Here is a 26133-nt window from a genome sequence, read left to right as displayed (position 1 = left end):
GACACAATTCAACCCACAACAGATCCTCCATCAGGCAGGTCCCCTGGCCCCCAGTAAGGCCCCCTGAAAGTTTCAGTGACATACCTGCCTTACATTCAAGCACATGGGTACCTGGGTCCCAGTGAGGCCAGAGTCTCAGCTGAATGTGGATGCAGTCTCTGCTGTTTGGGCACAGAGCCGTGGGTTTTGTGGACATGCACTATGGGCCCCTGGTGTCTGTACATAAGCTCACTGCGTCCCAGTCACCATGTGACACTTCTGTGTGGGAATCATTTGACCACTCCACCATCTTGCCAAGGAGGCACTCCTAGCCCCATGTTGCAGATGGGGAAACTGAGGCCAAGTGATTGCAAACTGGGCTGTGGTCTCTGGCCAGGGAGTGGCAGATCAGGGGCATGGCTGGGCACAGACACAGGCCATGTGCACACTGGACAACACCCTACTCCCCATAAGCCTTACAGCAGCCCTGGTGGAATGGGTTGCATGGTATCCCCCAAATATATATGTGCAGGTCCTAACCCTTGGAACATGTGACTGAGACCTAATTTGGAAAAATGGTCTTTGGAGGTGTGACTAAGTTAAATACTTTGAGATTAGATCATCTGGAGTAGGGTGGGCCCTGAATCCAATGACTTGTGTCCTTCTAAGAAGGCCATGGGAGGATAGAGGTAGAGATTGCTGTGATGTGGCCACAAACCAAGAAACACCAAGGATTACCAAGAGCTCCCAATTTTTAAACAGATAAAATAAATGTTTTTTGAGATTTATTTATTTTATTTTATAGAATGCAGACATGGCGGGGGGAGGCAGGGGGGGGAGAGAGAGAGAGAAAGAGAATCTCAAGCAGACTTCCCTGCTGAGCGTGGAGTCCAATTCAGGGTTCCATCCATGACCCTGATGAGATCATGACCTGAGCAAAAACCAAGAGTCAGACACTCAACCACCTGAGGGTTTATTCTTTTTTATGGCTGAATGATATTCCACTGCGTGGATGGACCATGTCTTATTTACCTCTTTGTTGTTGGGTTGTTTCTACCCTTCAGCAGTTATGAATGGTTCATCCACAGTTTATAAATTTGTTTGCCCCTGACCTTCAGTCTCCTCACGTCTGTTCCTGTCTGCCCCAGTGTTCTGCCCCTGATACTGGTGCTCAGGAAGTACCTGTGAGCCAGGTATGGATGCGAAGGCCCTGGGAAGGGCGGGCATCCACCCTACTAAGGCCAACAAGCATAGAGCTCTATCCCGCTGTGGGGCTGTCCAGCCTCTGGGGATGTGGAGTGCCACCACACTACAGTTTAAAGTGTCAGATGTTTGTGGCTGTGACAGGTTCAGGGCAGCATTCCCAGCAGTGGGCTTGGTGCCTGCTGGATGGAGGACCTTGTGGGGAACTCTGGGGCATGTGCTTATCTATTTGATGTTTCCTGCCGTGGGGCTCTTTGGGGTGGGGATGCGTAAAAGAGCCATTAGCTTTGGATGGTCAGAAGGGCTTCTGAGCAGGAGGGATGTGGGGCCCAGATGAGAGGGTCACCACCTGGCCACCATCCCCTCAGAGCCCGTGGAGGGCAGGGTGTGTATCAACAGTAATGATATCCCTCGAGGGAAGCATGGCACAAACACAGGTCCTTGGCGGCATCCTCAGGGCCTCAGGTCCCCTGTCCACTTTGTGGAAGTTGAGACTGTTAGATGTTGGGCTGGGGCAGAGATGTTGTTTTTTGTGCTTGGCTGGAATTAAGTTTCATTTTCATGTTGAAAGGAAGAGGTAGGGACTCTTGAGTGGCTCAGCGATGGAGGGCGGCTGCCTTTGGCATCAGAGTTCCGAGTTCTGGGATTGGAATCCAGTCCTGCATCGGACTCCTTGCGGGGAGCCTGCTTTTCCCCTTACTTGTGTCTCTGCCTCTCTGTGTCTCTCAAAATAAATAGATAAATCTTTAAAAAAAAAAAAGAAAAGAAAGGGAACAGGGCCCTGGCTCAGGGGCGCCATGAGTTTGTGTGTCCTGGGGCTGCTGTAACAGGGACCACACACTGGGGGCCTTATAGCAGCAGGAGTTTAGAATTCTACAGTCTGGAGGCCAGAAATCTGAAAGGAAGGGGTCAGCAGGGCCACTGGAAGAGGATGCTTCCTGGCTGCTCACTGCTTCTGGGGGCTCTGGCATTTGCTGGTTTGAACTGTGTGATGCCAGTCTCTGCCTCTGTCTCCACATGGCCTTGTCCCTGTGTGTCTCTTATAAGGACACTTGTCATCAGATTGAGGACCCACCCCTATAAAACAGGAAGATTGCTTCATCTCAAAATACTTACCTTAATTATACATCTGCAAAGACCTTTTTTCTAAATAAGGTCAGTCACAGATTCCAGAAGTGAGGACAGGGAGGTAAGTTTTCAAGGACACAAAGGAAGAACCCACTGCATGTACTTGAGTTCACCCACATTGAGTGCTCAAATGACACCCACATGAGGCAGGGGGAAGCTCTGGCTGGATTTTGCTGTTACTGTGTTCTTGACTTTGTCAGTTAGGAGCTTCCAACCCTGTTGCCTGCCCATCCCCATGGGTGCATTTCCCTCCCCATGGTTACCTGCCACTCCCATCTTTGTGCCCTTTTTGAGGGGGCCTGCCTGGTGCTGGGGGGCCCCTCTGTCCTGAGTATACCAGGCTGATGTCTGTGACTCACTGTCCATATGTAGGATCACACTTCTGCCACTCCCCAGGCCCCTCAGCCTGAGTAGGGGAACCTCCTCTCTAAACTTTGTGGGGCCACTGCACCTGGAGCATCCCCCTTCCCCGGCTCCATTCAACTGAGGTTGAAGGATCCCTCTCCATGATCTTCAGAGAGCCTTTCCCATTCTCCAGCACCCCTTACTGTCCAGATCATTGCATTGGCCTGTTTATGGATTTGTTTCAGCCTCTGACCTGGAAGGGATATCGTGGAGTGTTAGCCCCGCTTTGAGCTCAGGTAGCCTTGGTCACCCCAGTTATATGTTTCTCCACAGCCCTTCCTTTGTTCTGGAGAATTCCTTTCCTGTCCCAAGGGGCATTTGTGGGACTGCTGGCCACACTGCTCCTCTGCCCTATCTCCCTGTGCACTCCAGTGTCTAGCCCCACTTGGGGATGTCCCTGGAAAGGGAATGGCCTGGCTTTATTCCAGGTCTGCCTGTGCCTGCATGAACGGACCTCTGCAGAGAGCGCCGTCCCTCCTCTCCACCTCCGGCCTAGGGGCACGTGTCCCCTGCTCCTCTCCAGAATTGAAGGCTCCGCCCTGGCCTGGCCTAATCTTGCAGCACAGTTTAGCTTCTTGCTCTGACAACAATGATGCAGGAACATTTTTGTGCATAAATCTGAATTTTGGACGATCTCCCTCAGGAGAGCTTCCCAGAAGTGGGATTAGTGGGTCAGAGGGCAGGAGCGTTGTTCAGGCTCCTTACAGACTGCCAAATGACTCTCCAGACGCTGCCGGCCACCTGCCTGGCAGGGTCCCAGTTGTTTCCGCTGTGGCTGATGTGTGCTGGGTGGGTCCGTGTGCTACCCGGCTTTACCCCTTAGCTCTCAGGTGATCAGCAGAAGACATGGAGGCTCAGGAGGGGAGGGGAGGGGAGGCCCAAGGGCTGGCTACAGGGGAAGGACCAGGGCTTGAGCTTGAGGGTGTTGCCATCATGAGAGGTTCTTAGCACGGGGCCTGCGGTGACACAGGATGGGGTGACTGTGATGGTTTGAAAAATGTCCCCCACCCTCAAATTTGTGTCCAGTCAGAATCTGTGAAAGAGACCTTTTTGGAAATAAGGACTTTCAGATGTCATCAAGTCAGCATGAGAAGGGTGTCCCGGAGAAGAGCGGTCCCTAAAAGCGACTGGTGTTCTTATAAGAAGACAGCACAGAGACACACAAGCAGGAGGCTGTGTGAAGGTAGAGGTAAGGGTTGGAAGGAGGTATCTACGAGTCCAGGAACATTGTGGACCACCAACAGCTACCAGAAGCCAGATTAGAGGCCTGGGACAGATTCTCTGTCAGAGGCTCCAGGAGGATCCAACCCTTCCCACACCCTGATTTCAGTTGTCCAGCCCCTGGAGTGCTGAGGGAATATATTCCTGTTGTTTCAAGCCCGCTGGTTTGTGGTTGTTTGTTACGGCAGCCCTAGGAAACTTGTACAGTGCCCGAGAGTCGGAGTGGACAGAGAGAGAGCCTCTGGACTCAGGGTCCCTGCTCTTGGAGAAGCACTCCCTTTCTTGGTGCCCTGCTACCTGCACCATCCTGACTCCCTCCCTCTTTCTGGCTCTCTTAACTTTCTTAACCTTGTTCTAAACTTTATTCCCAGGCTTCTTCAGCTTAATTAGCTGCACAGAATGAATAGTGGCCTAGCAAAACCCGGAAAGAGCTGCAGTGTCCAAGTGGTTTGGACTTAAAAATGTCAGAGATCTAGATCTTATCAACTCCTGAAAGCAAGTCACATAAGAACGAGGTCATAACCAACAGATCCAAGTGACTTGTTTAAGCCTGATCTTCTTTAGAAGTTGACTTGATTCTGTTTGCCTCAGACCAACCCTGTGGCCTCCCCAGAGCCTCTTGGCGGGCCAGGGCCGGGCAGCCCGTGGAGGCTGGGAGAGATTCCAGAAGTCACAGGTGAGGCCAGCTGCCGCTGGCCTTTTGGACAGAGCGACAGAGCCTTGATGTGTACTGGGGTCAGCCGCTTGTCCCAGAGGATGCTGGCCAGCAGTGAACATGCTCAGCTGTGCTGTGGGAACCTGGCACTCAGACAGGTGGGGTGTGGGGTGGCTCTCGTGTTCTGGTCATCCTCTCCCCTTGGGGGCCAGTCGGCTTCTTCTCCTGTGGCCACTGTGACGTGGAACCAGGGCGAGCAGACATCCTGGAATGTAAAAAGCCGCCTCAGCAGTCCAGGGTCATCCGTGGCCTCCACAGATGACAGCAGGAGGCGGCCTGTGTCTGTAGGTGGCTGTGCTGGTGGCACTTTTGGGCTGTGTATGGACCCCACAGAGTACTGCCCTGTCTCCTGCTCGGGGCCCTCATGTCTCCCCCTGACCACCAACACTTCCCAGACCTACCTGGGCTTGTATAAGGCAGAGGTGGGTGAGTGAACATTCCACTTTCATGGCCTGCTGTGTGTAGCCTCCTGTGGGTCCGACAGTGACATGCTGCAGCCCTTCAGTCAGTATGTGGGTGTGGGAATGGTTGGCGGAGTCATGCTACCCAGGTCCCTGCTCACTGGATCCCACCCCAGCCCTGCAGGACGTGGTACCCAGACATAGGCTGGAGGCATGTGTAGTCAGGGCTGAGCACTGTGTTTGGTGAGACCCCACCTCCATGTTACCCCACTTAGTACAGCCCCCAGGACCTTGGCATGGGGTTGGCATGAGGTTATGGGTGGGAGCCCCCATGACCTAACGGAGGGTGTGTCTTGGCCTAGGCCCCTCCACAGTTGTTAGTGTGCAGGGACACTCCTGCTTGGTGAGCCCGCTGTGGTATTAGCAATCGCTGAGTCCCCAGCCAGGAGTTCACCACCCCTTGTGCCGCCCTGCTCTGGGCTCCAGTGTCACTCTCCCTACCTCTCTACAGAGCTGGCCTGGCCTTGTCCTTCCTCCCTCTCTCCCTGGGCCTTCACCTCTACCCCTCCTGTTCGTTCCCTCTGCCTGGACCCTTTCGGCTTATTCTTTGAGGGGCCCTGTGGTTGGCCCTCCCTGATTGTTTAATTTTCAGATCTCCTCCTACCCCAAGCTTGGCTGAGTGGCCCTGCTTTCCCCTGGGTCCCCTGTGGACTCTACTCTGCAGTAGTTCATTTCGTGGGGCTGCCATAGCAGAGAACCATAAACAAGGAGGCTTAAAATGACAGGAACTCTCTCACAGTTCCGGAGGCTGGAAGTCAGAGATCACAGTGTGGGCAGGGTTGGCTCCTCCTGGGGATCCTGAAGGGGAACCTGTCCTAGGCCCTCTCTCCCAGTTTCTGATGGCTGCTAGCAGCCCTTGGGGTTTTTTGGCTTATGGCTGCATCACTGATCTTTGCCTCTACCTTCACGTGGCCTTTTTCCTGTATCTGTGTTCTCTTCTTTTTAAAATACATGTATGTATATATGTGTGTGCATGTGTGTGTGTGTGTGTGTATATATATATATATATATATATATATAAAGAATACAAAAGAATATATATATATATATATATATATATATATATATTCTTTTTTAAGTAATCTCCACACCCAGTGTGGGGCTTGAACTCACCACCCTAAGATCAAGAGTCTCAGACCCTGCTGACTGAGCCAGCCAGGCACCCCCTCTGTGTCTTTTTTTTTTTTTTTTTTTTAAGATTTTATTTATTTATTCATGAGAAACAGAGAGAGAGGTAAAGACACAGGCAGAGGGAGAAGCAGGCTCCATGCAGGGAGCCCGATGTGGGACTCAATCCAGGGACTCCAGGATCATGCCCTAGGCCGAAGGCGGCACTAAACTGCTAAGCCACCCAGGCTGCCCTCTGTGTCATCTTATAAGGATACCAGTAATAGGATTCAGACATCTCCTTAAACCAGGGTGACTTCATATCAAGAGTCTTCTTTTTTTTTTTAAAGATTTATTTATTTACTCATGAGAGACACAGGCAGAGAGAGAGGCAGAGACGCAGGGAGAGGGAGAAGCAGGCTCCTCGCAGGGAGCCAGATGCGGGACCCAGTCCTAGATCCCAGGATCACGCCCTGAGCCAAAGGCAGATGCTCAATCGCTGAGCTACCCAGGTGTCTATTTCCAAACAAGGTCACATTCTGAGGTTCCAGATGGGTGTAAATTTGGGGGCCAGGGGTTAGCCCAGTGCAGGGGCTGAGCTGATCCACCTTAGGCTGTTCCTGCTTTGTCACACTCCCTTGCCTGAGCTGCTTTCCAGGTATTCTCATCCATCCTCCAGCCCATGACCCCAGTGAATAGGCACATAATTTTATACTTGGACAATTTGTGGTGCCCCTGATTTTCCACCCATTATGTCTCGGCAGCTCAGCAGCCCTGGGGGAGCATGCACTCTTTGTCACTCTCACCTCACTGACTCTTGGGCTCTCCAGGGCCAGGCCCCAAGGTCTCTCCTTGAAGGCCACTGCACCCTGCACCCTGGGGGCTCCTGCTGGGACATTCCTGGGGTCCCTGGGTTTTGTCTGGGACTGGTTAGCTGTGGGTGTTCCCAGAGGACTCAGGCTGAAGTTTCCAATTCCAAATACAGCTCTCAGTGGTCACTTCCTGAAGCTAGGCGCTGGTCCCTGAGGTGTCTGTGGAGGCTTGGCAAGCAGGGCTCCAGCTGTTAGGGCAGACCAGCCTGCCAGACAGACACAGGCAGGCAACATATCCATGAGGGGGTGCTGTGGCATGAATTGTATCCCCCAAGTTCATATGTGGAATTCCTAATCACCAATATGACTGTATGTGGAGATGGGGTCTGTGAGGAGAAAGTGACAAAGTTGAATTGGGGTCATAAGGGTGGGGTCCTGATCTGATAGGACAGGCATCCTTACGAGGAGAAGAAGAACGAGGAGAAGAACGAGGACAGTTCTCTCCACCCACACGCACCACCCAGAAAGGCCGTATGAGGACACAGGGAGAAGGTGGCCTTCTCCAAGCCAGCAGGAGGGCTCTTACAGGCACAGCACCCTGATCTCAGACTTCCAGCTTCCAGAACTGGAAGAAATAAGTGTCTGTTGTTCAAGCTGCCCAGTCTGTGGTATTTTATTATGGCAGCCAGAGTTAATACAGAGGGTTATTTTAGAAGTAGGGGGTCAAGAGGAGCTTCTTGAGGAGGTGATATTTGAGCTAAAACCTAAATGATGAGAAGGAGCTCCATGGAAGGTTCCAGAAAAGAATGAATTGGGTGCAAAGGCCCAGAGGCAGAAAGTGGGAGGGCCTTGTGGACCTTGCTAAAGAAAGACCCTGGGTTGTAACCCCCTCCTGTCACCTAGTGACCTGGGGACAAGCCTGTTGTCGCTTAGTGTTTCAGTTTCCCCCCCTTATAAAATGGAGGTGAAGCCATGTCCCCTGTCTCAGAGCTGCTGCAAGTCCCCACCCAGGTTTGGCTCCCAGCCGGCTGGCAGGGCCGGGGTCTTGTTCACAGAGAAAGAGGCCCCTGTGAGCCAGCTGTGCTGCACTCAGACCCCGAGGGACCCTTCACACATCCCAGCCGGAATGTCTGTACTCACCAGCCGCCACCAACAAGGGAAACAAAACGTGCTCACAGAGGACCCTGTGATTCAGCCAGGGTTGGGAATTTGGCAGCGGCAGCAGAGCCTGATTAAAGGCATTCCGAGGCGCACTCGGTGTTTGTGTATCTAGGTTCTGTATTTACACTTTGGGAACGAGTGAGGAGGCAGCTGGGGAGTGTCTCAGTCGGCCAGGGGGCCGGGGGCAGGGGTGACTCAGCCTGGAATCCACGCTAGGCCACACGCCTGTGACGCTTTCATTCATTCCCTCCTTCATTCAGTATTCCCTCCCGCGCTCAGCAGACGTTAGATGAGCCACTCCAGCGTACCAGCACACTTCCTCAGGGTCAGCTGGGTGTTCCTCCTGTGCAGAGCCCTCCTGCGGGGGAGGTACCAGTGAGGTGGGACCCGGGCTGCAACAAACTTAAGAATTAACTCACAGTGTACCAGAGACTAACTAAGATCTAAATCTAGAAAACCTGGAAGGAAGCACAGGTGTGAATCATCCTGAGGTGATGGATTTTTAGATATGACAGTAAAACAGTAAGCAGCAGGGACACCTGGGTGACTCAGTTGGCTAAGCATCAGACTCAATCTCAGCTCCAGTATTGGTCTCAGGGTTGTGAGTTTGAGCCCTGCATTGGGCTCCACACTGGGCATGGAACCTACTTAAATAAACAAACAAACAAACAGGCAACAACAAAAAAATAGATCATTTGGATTTTATCAACATTAAAAATGTTCATGCATCTGATGGCCAGGAAGAAAGTGAAAAGACAACCTCTGGGGCACCTGGGTGGCTCAGTAGTTGAGCATCTGCCTTTGGCTCAGGTGATGATCCCGGGGGTCCTGGGATCGAGTTCTGCATCAGGCTCCTTGCGGAGGAGCCTGCTTCTCCCTCTGCCTATGTCTCTGCCTCTCTTTCTGTGTCTCTCATGAATAAATAAATAAAATCTTTAAAAAATACCTACAATGAAGTTTTTGCAAACCATGTAGCTGATAAGCGGTTAATACCCAAAATATATATATAAAAGTTATCCAGAATATATAAAGACCTCTTGGAACGCAACAAGGAAAAGACAGCCCAGTTTAAAAATGAGCAAAAGACTCAAATAGACATTTCTGCAAAGGTGATATACAAATGACCAATAAGCACACGAGCAGTTGTACCGTATCATTAATCATCAGGGAAATGCAAATCAAAACCACAATTAGAGACCACCTCACACCCATCATGTGGCAGAAACTAGAAAGTGTTAGTGAGGATGTGGAGAAATTGCAACTCTTCGGGTGCTGCTGGCAGGAATGTAACATGGTGCAGTGGACAGCAGTCCATCAGTTCCCGAACAAGATAAATACAGAATTACCATGTGACCCAGCCGCTCTACTCCTAGCTGTATTCCTAGAGATTTGAACACAGGGACTGAGACAGGTACTGGTACTCACCTGTTCAATTTGCAGCAGTACTAATCAGAATTGCCAAAGGGTAGAAACAACCCAAATGTCCATGAGCAGCTGAATTGGTAAATGTGGTCCATCCCTATAATGGAAATATTACTCAGCCACAGAAAGGAAAGAATCTTGGACATATGCTACCGCACAGATAAACCTTAAAACCATTGTGCTGAATGAGGGACTCCTGGCTGGCTCAGTTGGTGGAGGGTGTGACTCTTGATCTGGGGGTCATGAGTTTGAGCCCCACATTGGGCATGGAGATTACTTTAAAAAAACCAAAAAGTCATTGTGCTGAGTGAAAGAAGCCCATCATAAAAGGCCACATGTTATGTGATTCCATTTATGTGAAATGTCTAGAACAGGCAAATCCATAGACTTAGAAGGCAGGTTGGTGGTTGCCAGAGGCTGGGGAAGGGGGGTGGAGAGTGGCTGATGGGGACGGGGTCTCCTTTTGGGGTGGTAGAAATGTTCTGAACCTAGATGGGGGTGATGGTTGCATGTAACATTGCGTATGTACTGTATGCCACTGAATTTTACGTGTTAAAGTGGTTCATTTTATGCCTGTGAATCTTACTTCAATAAATAAGTTTAGAAAGAAAAAGCAGTCATGGACCTTCTTGGTCAGATACTTATGTGTACACAGCTGTCTCTCCCAGAGCCCTAGGTTTCTTCTGATCCATTCCAGAGAGTGTTCACTCTCTACTTCCCTCTCACAGTGGTTCTTTGCCTCTGCACTTGGGCAGCTGGCTGGTCTCCCTTGGGCCTCGATTTACCTGGGGGGACAAGTAGTCCTGTGTGGGTGCAAGAGGAAAATCATCCCTGTGTGGGACCTTGAGTGCATTCTGCACTCATGTGTTCATCCCAGACAAGTTTCTTCACGTGGATGCCAAGCTACTCCATTGTGCCAGGGTCCTTGTGGGGCTGACTGTCTGATAAGAGGAGATAGACCTCAGTCAGGTGGGTTTGGACAGTGAGCTGTGGGAAAAAGTGATCCTTTGGAAAAGAGATGCACAGTGTTGGGCTGACCCAGTGGAGGAGTGAGTGCCAGTGTGAACACTGAGGCAGCAACCAGCTCTGGTGGTGGAGAACAGAGGGCCAGACCATGCAGGCCCTTTTTGGTGGTGATGGGGAACTAACATCAGGTTGGAGCACACAACTCCTCCCTGGCCCTCTGCAGCATAGCCCCCATGCCTGTCTTGGCTTTGCAGAGGACAGAGCTCAGCCTTCAGCAGGTCTGCTCCCCTTAATCTCATTAGAAGGCCGGCCAGTTGCCATGGTGATTGCTGGTAGGGGTTGGGGGTGGGGGGAAGCCAAGGCCAGCTTCATCTAGAGAGTGAGGACTTGGGAGGGGCTGGCAGGTAGGTGTATCTCATTGCATCCTGTGCAGGGTCCTGGAGAACTGGGGGCTGTGCTGGGGAAGCATGTGTGCGCGTGTGCGTGTGCGCGGGCGCACGTGTGCATGTATGTATCATACCATGCCTTCCCAGGGCCACTGGCCCCCATTCCCCAATCTTGTGGCTTCCCCTCTGCCAGGCTATTAGGTACCAACGGGGTTGGGGGATGTGCCCAGCAGGGGTTGTGGGCATGGATGGAGGTGGGGGATATGCACTGTGCTGACATGGGAAAGTGCGCTGGCTGGGAGAGGCTAGAGAAGCCACCATTTACATAGGGCTCTGCAAAGGGAGTGGGGGTCAGGTTGGGACAAGGAAGAGGGCTTTGTGTGGGTTAGTGGAGGGAGGTGGTCCAGGCATGGGCTGTTGTATCAGGAAGTGGGAGTACCCTGCCTGGAAACAAGGGTCCTCGGGCTGAGACAGGATCCGAAATGGCTTCTTACAGAGACATGTGTTGGGTCTCACCTTGATGGAGTCAGGGTGGTAGACTTGTCATTGGATTGACGTTCTGACTGGAAGCTCCCAGAGGAGCTAATGTGCTCTTATCCATGATGCACATGGCCTATGACACTATGTGGCGCCAGCTGCCTACCTGTCTGCAGGCCACACAGGGATCAAGTTCCAGTAGTAGAGTCTATATCTTGTTCAGCCATTTCCAAGCTGGGTGACCTTGGGCAGTTCCTTTGCCTAGCAAGTCTTGCCTTTCCCATCTGGAAAATGGTATGTGCTGCTGCTCCCCTCAAAATGCCTGTCTTGGGTTGAATTGTATCCCCCAAAAAAGCACAGTCCAGAACCTGAGATCGTGACCTTATTGACAGAAGGGTCTTTGCAGATATAATTAAGGGGGCTTAAGATGAGATCATTCTTGATTAGGCTGGGCACTGAGTCCAGTGACAGGTATTATAAGAGAAAGGAGAGGGACATGTGAGACACGCATAGGGGAAGGCCATGTGTGGGTGGAGGCGGAGACTGAAGGGATGTGGCCACAAGCCCAGGAATACTGGAGCTACCAGAAGCTGGGACAGGCCTGGGACAGACTGCCTTAGAGCCTCAAGAAGGAACCAGAGCAGCCCCGGTGGCGCAGCGGTTTAGCGCCGCCTGCAGCCCAGGGCGTGATCGTGGAGGCCCTGGATCGAGTCCCACGTCAGGCTCCCTGCATGGCGCCTGCTTCTCCCTCTGCCTGTGTCTCTGCCTCTCTCTCTCTCTCTCTCTCTCTCTCTCTCTCTCTGAATAAATAAATAAAATCTTAAAGAAAAAAAAAAAAGAAGGAACCAACCCTGCCCACATCTTGATGTTGAACTTCTGTTTCCTGAACTATGAGAGTAAATTCTTGTTTTAAGCCACCCTGTTTGTGGTCTTTTGTTACGGTAGCCTTGGGACACTGAAGGTAGGACTGTTGTGGTAGCTTAAATGTACTGGGAAAGGCTCTGTGCCCATAGTGGGGGCTCAGGGACACCAGGGGTGCCATCTGTAATGCTTGGGGTGGGGAGACATTGAGCACAGGGTGGCCAGGGTCTGTGCTACACTTCTTGGCTGTCTATCTTGGGTGGCCTCCGCCTTGAGGTATCTCTGACCCCTCAGGCCTGCCGCTGCTTGTTCAGTCAGTTTAAACCTGAGAGAAAGAAGCATGGAAGGGAATATTGTTCTGGAAAGATCTGAGGCCGCAGCCGGCTGGTAGGAGGTAAGGCAGACACGTGATACTACTTACTGGGGGTCCAACGTGACCGCACATAGTCCTGGCAGTGGACACAGTGTGACCAGCAGACCTTGAGTCTTGGGTCCCCACCATCTGGTGGGGACTGGATGTGAATGGTGGACAGGGTCATGGAACAAAGGTGTTTCTAGTACAGCAAACCTGATGGGACACACTTAAGGCTTCACACAAGTAGGTCTGGGTTAGCCAGGCGTGCTGCACCAACTGCCACTTTCCTAATTTTGCCCCTGGAAGGCAGGAGGGTGGCTTTAGGGGAAGCTGGGTAAGGGCTGTAAGGGAACAGTGTATCATCAGTTTTTCTGTAAATCTACAGCTTCTGCATTGAAAATTTTATTTAAAGCAACATAAACCAAGCTAGAGACTGATGTGATAGTGATTTGAAGGTGCTGCTTCTTGGGTAGAGTGTCAGGGAGGCCTGTGGGATGGGCATGGGGCTGTTAGAGGCCCAGGACCTGAGGGCACACAGACTCAGGGTGCTTTGAGGCAAAGGAGTGGGGAGAGCAGAAGGCAAGGAAGTAATGGCAAAAGCATGGGTAATGGGGGTGCTCACCCACCCTCAGTCCAGGCCCTCTGAATCTGGAGTGGGGTCCACTCATAGTTGGGGAGACTGGACTCACCCCAGGCTATTTAACCACAGGCCAAGGGGAGCAAGGGGGAGCCCTGGGAGATGTGGGTCTCCTATTCTAGCACATGTCCTCCAGGACATGATGGCCTTGTCTGGGTCTCACTGCCCTTTCCAACAGCCATGAGGATGGGGTGGGGGGAGGCAGAGGCATCCAAACCCTACTTTGACCTCGAGCCTGTAAGTGTTGGGAGCTGTGTTGGCCTCTAAATGGGCCTGTCACCTGGTTTGGGAAAGTCAGCCCTTGAGAACAGGAACAGTGGCATTCACTCACTCACTACTCACTCACTCACTCACTACTCACTCACTCACTCACTCACTCACTCACATGTTCGGACATGTATTCTGTGAGCAGGTGCTGCTAAACCATAGGCTCTGGCTTGGATGCTGGGTTTACAGAGCCCTTTGGCAAGATTAGGGCAGGTGCCATTGGGGGGGGGGGGGCTGCACAGTGAGGACTCCTGGGTAGAAGGATGCAGGTGGGGCTGTGGCTTGGCAATAGGAAGAGGCTCACACTTCAACATTCAGCAGCTTATCAGGTCTTGCCTGGTGGTGTCACTCTGCTGTCCTTCCTTCCCGTGGGGCCTCTGAAGCGACAGGTCCTTGGGCAGGGGGCCCCAGGCTGGTATCTTCTCACTTCAGTACCCTGGGGGTTCCTGGCCAGGCCTGGGAGCAGTTAGCTCCTGCAAAGTTAGGGGGACCCCAAGACCATGCTCAGATCAGCAGTTCACTTGAGGCACACAGGACTCCCTGGAAGCCATTACACTTCCAGTTACTGTTTACTATAAGCAAAAGGACACAGATGATAATCAGCAAAGAGAAAAGGTGTCTGGGGTGGCACCCAGCAGAGTTCCAGGCATGGAACTTCCAGTTGTCCCCTCTCTGTGGAGTCGTGTGGACAGCTTTCACTTGTAGCACCAATATGTGACAAGTGTGTGACAATATGCAGGGTGTACTACCATATGGAGATGCTCCCTGAACCTTGGTGTCCATAGTTTTTACTGGGGCTCACCCACATGGAGCTGGCTGATTACCACATGGGTGACCTCCGTCTCTAGCCCCAGTAGAGGGCGAGCTGATTCCACATGACCCAAGTCTCCTGCCCTAAATCACACTGTTGGCATAGACCACCCCAGGCCCCAGGCAAACAAAGATCATCTTGTTAGGCAGGATGTTCAGAGGGCTTCCACCTCAGGAGCTGGGGGACAAAGGCCAGACTTCTCTAGGTCAGTTGGACACTTTCCTGTGCAGCTAATATGTAACCAGGGACAGGCACAGGGTCCCCCAGAAGTAGTACAGGGCCCCGCACACCTTCCACTCCAAAACCAGAAGCTGTACTCTCAAACCTGACAGTCCCGTGGTAAAGTGTGGAGGTGGGTAGGAGGCCATTGCTAGAGAGAAGGGTGCACACAGAGGCAGGGCCCGGGAGGACTGGTGTCGCAATAGCATGTGAGCATGAGCATCCTGTCACTTCCCAGTCCTGTAGATTGTCCCCAACACCAGGCTCTTTCTGTACTGGAACATGGTGGTTTTGTGGGGTGCTTGGATGGGATGCTGGGGCTCCCTGAGCTGGCAGTTCAGCCTGTGACAAAAATGCATGTGGTGTAAGTACTTCCTATTTCACATGCCAGGCATTCCCATACACTCCTGGACAAATAGGAGGGGGAAACCGAGGCCAAAAAGGGGGCCACGTGGTCCTTGAGAGTTGGATGCAATGCTGGCTTCTGCCACAAGGCTCAAACACAAGGAAGCACTTGGATGTCTTGGGTCTAAGGTGACTTGTGCTCAGGCAGTGGTGGGGGCCCCAAGCTGCTTGGTCTCCCCCTTCCCCTGGCCAGGGGCTGGCCTATTCCATCTTGAATGACTGTGGGGTGGAAGGAACACAGTGGGATGTTCACAGTGAGCATCTCCAGCCATCGGAGACAGACCTTGGGCCAGGCCCTGCAGACCCCAGGAACCACTTGTGAAGGATGAAACAAGGAAGGCGGTCTCCCTCCTGACACCACTATAGCTTATAGGAAACAGCTGTGTACCTGGGTGAGGTGCTCTGCTGGGCGGGCGGCCAGTTCCCGGGCCTCACCTCCCTGTCCAGTATCCAAGGCCCCCGAGGAAGCAGGGGATGGCGTGGGAGAGCGGGGCGGTGCGGGCAGCCAGCTCACAGAGTGCTGCCAGGAGCTGTTTGTGAGGGAACGTGAGCCGGCCATGTTGTGTACACAGTGTGGACCCTAGCAACCGCCCCAGCCAGAGCCAGAACAGACACCCACCCTCCCGAGTGCCCAGCCACCACCCCCCAGACATGACGCCTGCCTCCCCGGGGGGGTGTGGCAGGTGTTGTGGACCTTCAGCTGTGAGGGCCACGAGTGGCGCTGACCACGCCAGGGACATCTGCTGTTGTTCCCAGGAAAGTGGAATCAGCTATTCAAGGGGGAGGAGGCCAGGTCCCAGCCTCACCCCAAGGCAGCCGTGGCTGGTCAGGGAGCTGGGCTCCTGGTTCAGAGGTGTGGCCCCATGGGTCAGATCCCCATGTGAGTGACGGGTGGAGGCCTCCACAGGCATGAGGCCATCCCAGATGAAGGTTCTCCACTGGGCCCAGCTCCAGTGGGCCAGCAAGCCAGGCAGAAGGAGCCTGGGGGCTTGGGCAGGACCCCTTACAACTCGGGCGGGGTCTGGCAGGTCCGTTTGCCCCATGTATGGTGCCGGAGGGATCACACATCCTGCACTTTGAAAACCAGCACTGTGCTTCTGAAACGGCCCTTCGGATTCAGGCCATTGGAAAGACGATTTCTCCTCTGTCCGGGCGTCAGTTTGCAGCCTCTGGCCCGTGCCCCAGGAACGCAGTCTTTGGCTGATAAGAAATGGTTCCCCAGGGTGGGTGAGGGGCCTCCCCCACAGGCTCTGGGCTCCAGGTCTGCCCCATACTCTCTTGCTCATTCACAAACAGTGCAAGTAAACCAGCAGCGCCCCCTCCCCCCACCGAGTTCAAGGGGGCAGCTCCCCACAGGGCATGCTATTGGGCTTCTGATTCTGCTGTTTTGGGTGGAGAGACACCTGGCTCCTTTGAGTATCTGAGTCACAGGGTCCCACACCCTCTGGATTGGTGCCATTGACCCCATCACTTGGTTCCTTCCTGGTCCCCCTGAGGTGGCGTTCTTCATGATGTACTCTGGAGGGCTTCAGGCCCACATTGTAGCTGCTGGCTTCTCTTTCAGCTCCAGCTCCAGAAGTCTCAGTACCTGCAGCTGGGCCCAAGCCGTGGCCAGTACTATGGCGGGTCCCTGCCCAACGTGAACCAGATTGGGAGTGGCACCGTGGATCTGCCCTTCCAGGTGAGCCCACATCCCCCCTCTCCTGCACAGCCTCCCACCTGGTGTACATCATATCCGGGCCCCACTCTGGACACAGAGCGAGCAAGCGTGTGTGTCAGCTGCTGCGGATAGCTGGAGTCACCAAATAATTGTCGCAGCCTGTCTCGCCCTGCCCCCACCTACTCTTTTCCTGTCCCTGGGATGGCTTGGTCAGGCCTTGCCTGGATCCCCCCTGCCTTTCCCCTGTCAGCAGAGCCCGCAGCGAGGCTATGGTCTGGCCAAGAGCGTTTCGGCAGCCGCTACACCTGTTGGCCGGCTGTGCGGCATCAGGAACCGCTCGGGGCCTCTGGGGCTTGGCTCCATCCTGCCTCACTAATCCGCAAGCCCAGCAATTCTCAGAAGGAGGCCCTGTGGCCTGACCCCACTTGTCTGCAAACGTTTCTTGGCAGAGACGCACACAACACGGCTCCCGCAGGCCACACAGCCGCCGTGTACGTCCTTATCATAAATAATGAGAGATAAGGCCCACCGCGTGGGTGCAGGGCTGGCCTCTTATCCCAGGCTGTGCCCTGACCCTGGTCTGCAAGTGGAAGCAGGGGTGAGATGAGCCTGGAAGTGGAGCTGAGATCCGGGGCCACCCCCAGCTTATGTGGGCTCTGTAGGGACAGGTCCACCAGACGGCCACACACCCACCCCTTTGCTGGGACAGGGCCTCAGAAACAGCCACGTCTGTCCATGTGTTGACAGGCCAGGTGGAGCGAGGCCTGTCCCTCGTGGAGCTCAGTCCCCCCACCCACTCGAGTCACTCCCCAGCTCCTACTCCTCCCATACCATTGCTGGGGTGCAGCAGGACACTGGCCTGGGGTTCCCTAGACTGGCTCAGGTCCACATCCCTTGGGCTTTTCAGAGCATAACCCTTCCCAGATGGCCTCCTTGCCGGAGCAGACGTGTGGGGCTGTTGTGCTGATTCTGAATATGCTCCAAGAGCCTGACCTCTTTGTCAAGGCCCTTCCTAGTTTGAGTTTTCTCCCCTTCTCCTGCCTCTCCCCTTCCTGTTTCCCCCATCCCCTTCTCCATCAAGGAGGGCATCTCTCTGGGCACCCCTCCCCCAGCATGGCCCTGGCTAGGGCTGGCGTAAAGCCCCCTTGGGCCAAGGGTATACTGGGGCCTGTTGGGCATCCTGCTGGGGGGCCGGACGAGGCAGGAGTGTCTCAAAGTCTCGGTTCTTTGCATTTTCAGCCCAGCGGATATCTGGGGGAGGCCCTGGCAGCGGCTCCTGTCTCTCTGGTAAATGAGCCCCTGGGCTGAGGCCTCGGCGTCCCTGGCACGTGCGTGGGTGCTGGGTATCCTTGCGTGGTCGCCCCAGTGGCCTGGCGGGAAGTGTCCTGTCTGCCAAATGGAAGTGGATCTGCTCCGTACCTCCCCCTGCCCTGTACGGGGGGGGGGGGGGGGGGGGGGGGGGGAATGTGTGTGGTTGCGCCGAGAGCTCCCCCACCTCCCCCACCCCACCCCTGCCTAGGGGATCCGAGCATGGGCGTCAATGCTGCATGGTTCGTTCTCGTGACACATGCACATACAAGTGTGTGTGTGGATCCTAGGTGCAGCCTGGTAAGCTGGGCTGTGGCTGGGCCCGAGCTTCTCTCTGCCTCTGGCTCTGCTTCAGCTGCCTTAGTTTCCCCTCCGGCCTTCTAGGCATCTCTGGGAGGAGATGGACAGCCCCTGCCTCCGGTGTTTGTGCCTGGATGGCAGGGTTCCCACCTTCCCTCAGTCCCTGAAGTCTCCAGGCCCAAGGCCTTTTTGAAGGCAAAAGTGCAGAAAGACCCAAGCCGGCAGGGCCCTTTCTGTGTCAGAGAGGGACAGGGGGCCCCAGACTCCAGGGAGAACAGTCAGCCCTGAACACTGGGCCAGGCGTTTGGATGGGTAGGGAAGAGCAGTGATTCCAGCCAGTGGCAGTCTTCCGGAAGGAAATTGCTTTTGCCTGGCTGCCCAAAGAAGACAGAAGGGCCCAAGGGCCAGATGGTGGGGGTTGGAGGGGACCGGCTGCCTCCAGAGCTGGCTAAGGTTGCCAGTCTTGCCCTAGTCAGATGGCAAGCGGCCCCATGGCACCAGGATGGGCAGGGAGCAGGCTCCCAGGAGCCCCAGGGGCATGGAGCAGAGGGAGCAAGGGCTGGCCGGAGGCCTCGTGCCAGCCCCAGGTGCTGGAAGGAAGCCCCTTCCGGCCAAGCTGTGGGCCAGGGCTCTGGAAAGTGCTTATGCTTGGCTCCAGTGGTGAAGGGATGAGATGGTGGGGGAGAGCGTGGGGGGCTCATCTCAAATCAAGACCAGCCAGGGCTCAATAAGGAGCCTCTGGGGATCCAGCACTTGGCCAGGTGGGCCCCTTGACGTCCTCGGCTGGAAGCCCTGGGGGCTGTCTTTTGGCAGGCCCCTCCAGGGATGACGTAGGTGGGAAGAGGAGGCCAGCCAGGCCCAGAGAGAGAAGGCGGAGGCCTGTCTGCACCTGGCAAGGCTGGGGGGCGCTTGGGCCGTCTGCACCCCTGGCACCCCAGCCGGCACCGGGCCCCGAGCTTGTGCTGCTCTGCCTGGCCCGTGCATGCCAGCTGCACTGCACGCCTGCCACCCAGCACCCAGGATTCCCAGCTCTCCCCTACCCCGGCAGTGCTCAAAGGCTGGGGGCCCTGGCTGCAGGAGGAAGCCTGTCCAGGCTGCAGAGTGGTGACAAAGGGTGTTTCAAGAGTGGGGGGCCCTGAGGTCAGATCCTGGGGGCAGACCTGGGTTGGATCTCAGATCACAGCTGATAACTGTTTGGGTTTCTCTCTCTTTTCTGGTCTCCTCCCCTCCCCCTCCTCGCCCAGACACCCTTCCAGTCCTCAGGCCTGGACACCAGCCGAACCACCCGGCACCATGGGCTGGTGGACAGAGTATACCGAGAGCGTGGCCGGCTTGGCTCCCCACATCGCCGGCCCTTGTCAGTGGACAAACATGGACGGCAGATATCTTTTACCCAGAGGACGGGGGTGGGACTGTTGGTGACTGCAGGACCTGGAGTCTCACTGACTGAGCCTCCAGCCCTGGAGCTGGAATGAGGGCTGCTCCAGCCCCCCAGGATTCCCAGGCAGCACCAGGAGAGGGCGCAGTTGAGGGCCACTCGGGAGGAGGCAGGGTGGCTAGCTGGAGGCCTTTGACTAGGACAGGGGGACACAGGAAGCAAGGTTGTTGGAGCGCGCAGCATGCCGTGAGGGTTGGGGAGGGTCAGGTCAGACCACACTGTGTCTGCAGCCTGGCTGGGCAGTGGAACCCAGAAAGGCTGTGAGAAGCGTGTTCACATGTCTGGGCCATGTGGAGGGTAGCCGAGCCCAGGCAGCAGGGCTGGGGTGGGGGGTCTGAGCCAGACCCAGACAGATCCAAGGGAGGCTCCATCTGAAGACGAAGAACTCTCCTCTGCACCTTGGCCAAGCAGAGATTGTCGGGACTTTCTCCCCCACCCCCAAGTCCCAAGACTTGGCTGCCCCTTGGTACTTGGCCAGCCAGGCTCCTCCATCAAGAAGAGTCTAAGTGGCTGCTCTCTGGACCCCCCTGCCACTCTAAGCATTCTAGAACAGAGAAGCCTGTTACTTCCCAGTCCTCATTTATGTGGCTGGGGCAGCCCAACCAGCTGGGCCCCAGACAGAGCCCTCGGGCCTGGGGAGCTGCCCTGTCAGCCTAGAATTAAAAGTCAAGACCCAGGTCAGCTGAACTAGACTCCCCACTGCCCCCCATGGGCCCCAATTTCACAGGCGAGGCCCCTCTTGGAAGGGGTGCATCCCGCACGTGTGCTTGCAGGGGGTGAGTGCTGAGTGCTAGGTGGACAGGGCCGAACCCCGGGGGCTGCTTGCAGCCAGGCAGGAAAGGCCCCCGCCCTGCGGCCCCAGCTGTTTGCAGGCTCCCAGCAGCCTGGCCACAAGGTTCCTGGGGCTCGAGGTGGGGCCTGAGCCAACAGTGCTGTCCCCTTAACTCACACTCAAGCGGACAGCTGCCCGTACGGCACCGTGTACCTCTCGCCGCCCGCGGACACCAGCTGGAGAAGGTCAGTGACCCAGAACCGGCCCTCAGCCCTCTTGGAAAGAAAAACAAACTTACATCATGCTTGTGCTTGGAAAACCAATATACAGTCACTTTAAAATGACAAAACTAAGAAGTATCCAGAAGTTTCTAGAAATCAACTCTGTCCCTCTAACACCAAGGTCATAGCTTTGGAGTCTTCCAGGGATTTTTATTTTTTTTCTTCCATGACTTTTTTTTTCTTTTATAGACAGAGTTGGGATTAGGTTGGATATTCAGTATTGTAACTTGTCTTTTTTCATGTATTATTATATTATGAGTAGTTTCCCACATTGCTGAACAGTCATTGAAAATGTGATTATAAAAGTATTATACATTTATTACCAGAAGATTAGGAATACATATACGTTTACCTAGAAGGGGGGAAAAATTGATAATACCATTTTCTACAAAGATCTAGAATAACAACATAGTTAATACCTATAGTAAATAGGATGGTTGCACACCATCCTGCTATTTACTTACACCAGAAGTGTATACTTAAAAATGGTTAAAATGATAATTTTTATGTTACATATATTTTACCACACGTGAAAAAAATATAGGTGATTTCACCAAAGATCAAAAGTAAGTTGTTTAAAAATGCATATATGTGTATATATATACATATATATATGAACTATCATATGTAATGTATAATTTAATAATTAATTAAATTCCTACCATACATGTATTATATATCAGGCCCTATTTCAGCCATCATATTCATTAACTGATATAAAATGCACAGAGCTTTGTGGAGTAGGTACTTTTATTCTCCACATTTTAGATAGAAGGAAAGTGAACACAGACGGGTCAGAATACTTGTTCAGGGACACACAGCTGGTGGGGGTCTAGGATCCGGATCAGCTTCTCACTGCTTATCTGGCCCCAGGGTCAGAGAGTCAGCTGGCCCAACCCTTTGTAACCTGCTCTTCTCGAACTTTCTTCCATGTCACTTTCAGTGGCTGGGATGTCCCTTTTGGATTCATACTGCTCTTATTTCATGCCCAAATTGCCAGTCACGTGGCTGGACTTGCCCTTTGTTCATCTGCCCAGCTCCCCTCGGGTGCCCACAATTCCCTGGGGACCTGAGGAGCTCTTCTGGGGATCTTCTCTCCAGGCACCTGCAGCTGGGAGTACATTGAATTACTCTATTCCTGATGCAGAAGGCAGAGCTCTTGGCAGCCCTCCTGCCACACCCCTTCCCAGGGACTGCATTCTTTCTGGGTAGTACTCTGAGCCTCATATCACTGCCTCCCCTTCTCATTACACCCGGTTTGCAACTGAGCATCCTGGGGCAGGGGGCAGGGTTGCCCACTGGTGTTTGTCACCAAAAGGGGACCCAGTGGGCTGGGACTTGTACTCCCAAGGCTGGGCCACCGTGGGACCATGGGGTCCCCTCTCCAGAGAGTTTCAGCAAGAAGGCACCATCCTTTCTCCCAAAGCAGAGAAGCCCACAGACCGTATGGGAGTGGGGAAGGTCTGGTTAGTAATAGAGAGACATCTCTTCTGCAGTTTTTTGTCTTCACCTGGCTTTTTAGATGAAAATCATGGTCACTCCTGTGGCCCTTTTGAGAACACTGTCCTTAGTGTTTTATGCAAAACAGCTCACACATATAACCCCCTATTCCCACCCTGTCCTGTTCAGCATGTCATGGATGGAGTGGGGCCAGGACAATTCCATTGTCCCCTTTAGAGCCAAGGCTCACTGTCTCTCTTCTCTCCTCAGGACCAATTCTGACTCTGCCCTGCACCAGAGCACAATGACACCCACCCAGCCAGAGCCCTTTACAGGCGGGTCCCAGGACACACACCAGAAAAGAGGTATTGGCAGGGCACATGGGCATGTTTCCTCAGTTCAAGCGAGTCCAATGGGTGGTCCCTGTGCTTCCAGAGGTCACAAGCTCATAAGTGGACAGATCTGCAAAGGCAGGGTCAGTGGGTGCTACTGTGGGACAAGGGGAGTGGCTTGAAAATTTTCAGAGACGATGCTGCCTGAGTTGGGTTTTGAAGAGCGCATAGGAGTTTTCTAGGCAGAGAAAACAGCTCCTGCAAATACATGTTGGCTTCCATTCATGAATTCAGGGCATGGCCACATAGTATGTGGGCCTTCCTGGTTCTTTCATTGTAGGGGGCAGCAAGCCCAAGCAAAAAGGAGGCATTTATCAACTCATGACCAAGCAGTCCAGAGCCAGATGTTCAGCTTTAGGTGCAGCTCAATCTATGACTTCCCACTGGACCATTTTCTGGCTCTGCAGCTCAGAACCCTCCTTGTTCACAGACCCTGGGCCCCTTCTGCCTACTGTGGGGGGAAATGGGGCTGGTTCTTTCCCACCTCTTGCTTAGTCTCCTCTCTAAGTGAGCTCTGCACATGCAGATTGGTAGGGCTGTCCACATGCCATCTTCCAGGGATCACTGCTCATCGGACGGGAAGGTGAGATTATAGAAGGAACTGTCTCTATAATAAAAGTGCTGATTCCAAATGCCCCAGGAGTGAAGAGGACAGGGCACCTGGTGCTTTCCTCTTCCCTCCTCTTTCCAAAACTGGGAGCAGATCTGAGGATACTGTCTCCTTGGTGGGTTCCCCAAGAAAATGAGACTTTCAAGATAGGCTTTCCAGGGCAAGTGTCATTATCCCTTGGGACTCTGTGACCATGGAGGGGAGCTGCAACCCAGGGGCCCTTGGCCGCTCAGAGTCCAGTTGTCCTTGAGGTGGGGAGAGGGGAGACATGTCACTGCCCTTGTTTCTTTAGGAGGGACCCAAGCAGTGACAGGGTGGAGGGTTAGCCTGGCTTCCCTCCCACCTGCTACAGTTGGTCTCTCTAGGTTTTAAGAAGGAGTTGAGCAGCCGCAGTGGCACAGCGGTTTAGCGCCGCCTACGGCCCTGGGCATGATCCTGGAGACCCGGGATCGAGTCCCATGTCGGGCTCCCTGCATGGAGCCCGCTTCTCCCTCTGCCTGTGTCTCTGCCTCTCTTTCTGTGTGTGTCTCTATGAGTAAATTAAAAAAAAAAAGAGTTGACCCATCTGCCTGTGTTCAGTATGGCTCTATTGCAAGTAAAAGACTAAACCTCCAAGAGGCAGAAAGAAACTGGGTCTCATAAAGAAAATGTTTAATCCCACCTTAACCAAAAGGTCCAAAGAAAGGGGCCTTCAGGCATAGCTGGTTCCAGGGCCTTAAAGGATGCCTGTCTAGTTCCTCAGACCTTCCCTCCCCTCCTCTCCTCCTGTGGGGCTGGCTGGCATTGCAACTAATTTGCTACAATGAATAGATCAACCAGCCCCACACTGACATTGAACATCATGGGCTAGGAGGCAGGTGACTCCAAGGTGGTGGGTGGGGCAAGGAGGGAAGGAGGATTTCTCTGCTGTTCTCTGCAACCTGAAGGCCTCCAAGGCCTGGGTTGGTCCCATGGGCAGCAGAATTGATACATGTTCTCAGCTCCAGGGCTCCTATTTTCATTCCTTTTTTTTTTTTTTTTTAAGATTTTATTTATTTATTCATGATAGACACAGAGAAAGACTGAGACACAGGCAGAGGGAGAAACAGACCCCAATGTGGGACTCCATCCCAGGACCCCAGGACCACGCCCTGGGCTGAAGGCAGGCGCTAAACCACTGAGCCACCCAGGGATCCCCATTTTTTTTAAAGATTTATTTATTTATTTATGATAGACCTAGAGAGAGAGAGGCAGAGACACAGGAGGAGGGAGAAGCAGGCTCCATGCCGAGAGCCCGACACAGGACTCGATCCCAGGACTCCAGGATCACGCCCTGGGCCAAAGGCAGGCGCCAAACCGCTGAGCCACCCAGGGATCCCCGGGATCCCCATATTTTCATTTCTTTTTAAGTCACAGGGTCTCTGACTTATTTATTTTTTTTAGATTTATTTATTTGACAGAGTATGCATGCACTTAAGCAGGGACAGGGACAGAGGGACAGGGAGAGAGAGAATCCCAAGCAGACTTCCCACTGAATGCAGAGCCCAACTTGGGGCTCAATCCCACAACCCTGAGATTATGACTTGAACTGAAACCAAGAGTCAGACACTCAACTGACAGAGCCACTGACTTATTTTAAGTGTTTTTGTTTTGCTTTGAATCAAATTCTTTCTTGTGCTTTAGTGCAATCCCCAGAAGTTACTGTTGGGGCAGTTACATTTGTGTCAGGATTGTGATTGTATATGTCAAAGGAGCTCTTCGCTTGGTGCAACATAGCTTCAAAGTAAAAAGGTTCTGATTATCCTTCTCTCCCCCACCCCACCCCACCCTAGTCTTACTATTAACAGTTCCAGGAATGGAGGAAACCACATCAGAGACAGATAAGAATCTTTCTAAGCAAGCATGGGACACCAAGAAGGTAAGAGTCTAAGGACTTTCAAAAACAATTTTCCTTCTTGATCTTTTTATTCAAGCATAGCCTGGCCGAAAGTGACAAAATAGCACATCAGGGGAGTTTTGCCTTCCCTGAAGTGTGAACCTTACTCAGATGACCGGTTGTATCGGCCTATTTAACATGGACGACAGGCTTGTTACACTGGCAGAAACCATGAAAAGTTAAAATACTTGTTTTCTTTGGCAGCACATATACTAAAATTGGAATGATATAGAACTTAGCATGGCCACTGCACAAGAATGACACGCACACAAATTCATGAAATGCTCCATATTTTTTTTTAATTTTTTTTTTAATTTTTATTTATTTATGATAGTCACAGAGAGAGAGAGAGAGGCAGAGACACAGGCAGAGGGAGAAGCAGGCTCCATGCACCAGGAGCCCGACGTGGGATTCGATCCCGGGTCTCCAGGATCATGCCCCGGGCCAAAGGCAGGCGCCAAACCGCTGCGCCACCCAGGGATCCCTGCTCCATATTTTTATGTGTGGTATTGGCTGTTAACTAGACTTACTATGGAGATCATTTCACAATATATGCAAATACTGAATCATAATAACCGAAGACTAATACAATATTATAGGTCAGTTATAGCTTAAAAAAAAGTTGAAGCTCTGGAGATTTAAGTGGTTTGTCCAAGGCTATAAAGATACTCAGGGTTTAGAACCTATACCTCCTAATTCGTAACCTTTGATCTTTCTGCTAACCCATAGTATTGGGTAATTGTCAGTGTTTATACATGTTGACAGTCATCCTTAAAGTTACATTCATCTGGGATGCCTGAGTGGCTCAGTGGTTGAGCATCTGTCTTTGGCTCCAGGTTTGATCCCGGGGTTCCGGAATCGAGTCCTGCATCGGGCTCCCTGTGAGGAGCCTGCTTTTCCCTCTGCATATGTCTCTGCCTCTTTCTGTCTCTCATGAATAAATAAATAAAATCTTAAAAAAAAAACTTATATTCATCTGCCCAATAACTACAACTTTTATTAAACTACAAAATCTACTT

The 26133-nt window shown here is 53.0% G+C and overlaps 1 protein-coding gene and 1 non-coding gene across 7 annotated transcripts in view; both read left to right on the top strand.

The window, feature by feature from the left end:
• The window catches only part of CRTC1 (CREB regulated transcription coactivator 1), a 79358-nt gene that overhangs the window by 26696 nt on the left and 26529 nt on the right, over nucleotides 1–26133 (top strand). For 5 of the 6 annotated variants that reach the window (XM_038566798.1, XM_038566796.1, XM_038566795.1 and 2 more), the window contains exons 2-7: nucleotides 16563–16679; nucleotides 17898–17945; nucleotides 19511–19648; nucleotides 20660–20721; nucleotides 22468–22562; nucleotides 25011–25096. In XM_038566798.1, coding sequence (XP_038422726.1) covers nucleotides 16563–16679; nucleotides 17898–17945; nucleotides 19511–19648; nucleotides 20660–20721; nucleotides 22468–22562; nucleotides 25011–25096 — 546 coding nt within the window. The remainder of the gene's footprint in view (nucleotides 1–16562; nucleotides 16680–17897; nucleotides 17946–19510; nucleotides 19649–20659; nucleotides 20722–22467; nucleotides 22563–25010; nucleotides 25097–26133) is intronic. The other variant, XM_038566794.1, reaches the window with a different exon arrangement.
• LOC119864833 lies at nucleotides 25305–25410 on the top strand. Its single transcript, XR_005375316.1, has one exon. It is a non-coding gene; the product is annotated as a U6 spliceosomal RNA (small nuclear RNA).

The sequence above is a fragment of the Canis lupus genome, chromosome 20 (genome assembly GCF_011100685.1).
Source record: "Canis lupus familiaris isolate Mischka breed German Shepherd chromosome 20, alternate assembly UU_Cfam_GSD_1.0, whole genome shotgun sequence".
NCBI classification, from domain to species: domain Eukaryota; kingdom Metazoa; phylum Chordata; class Mammalia; order Carnivora; family Canidae; genus Canis; species Canis lupus.
Note: the sequence above shows the minus strand (reverse complement) of the source record. Positions and strands in the feature narration are given on the sequence as shown.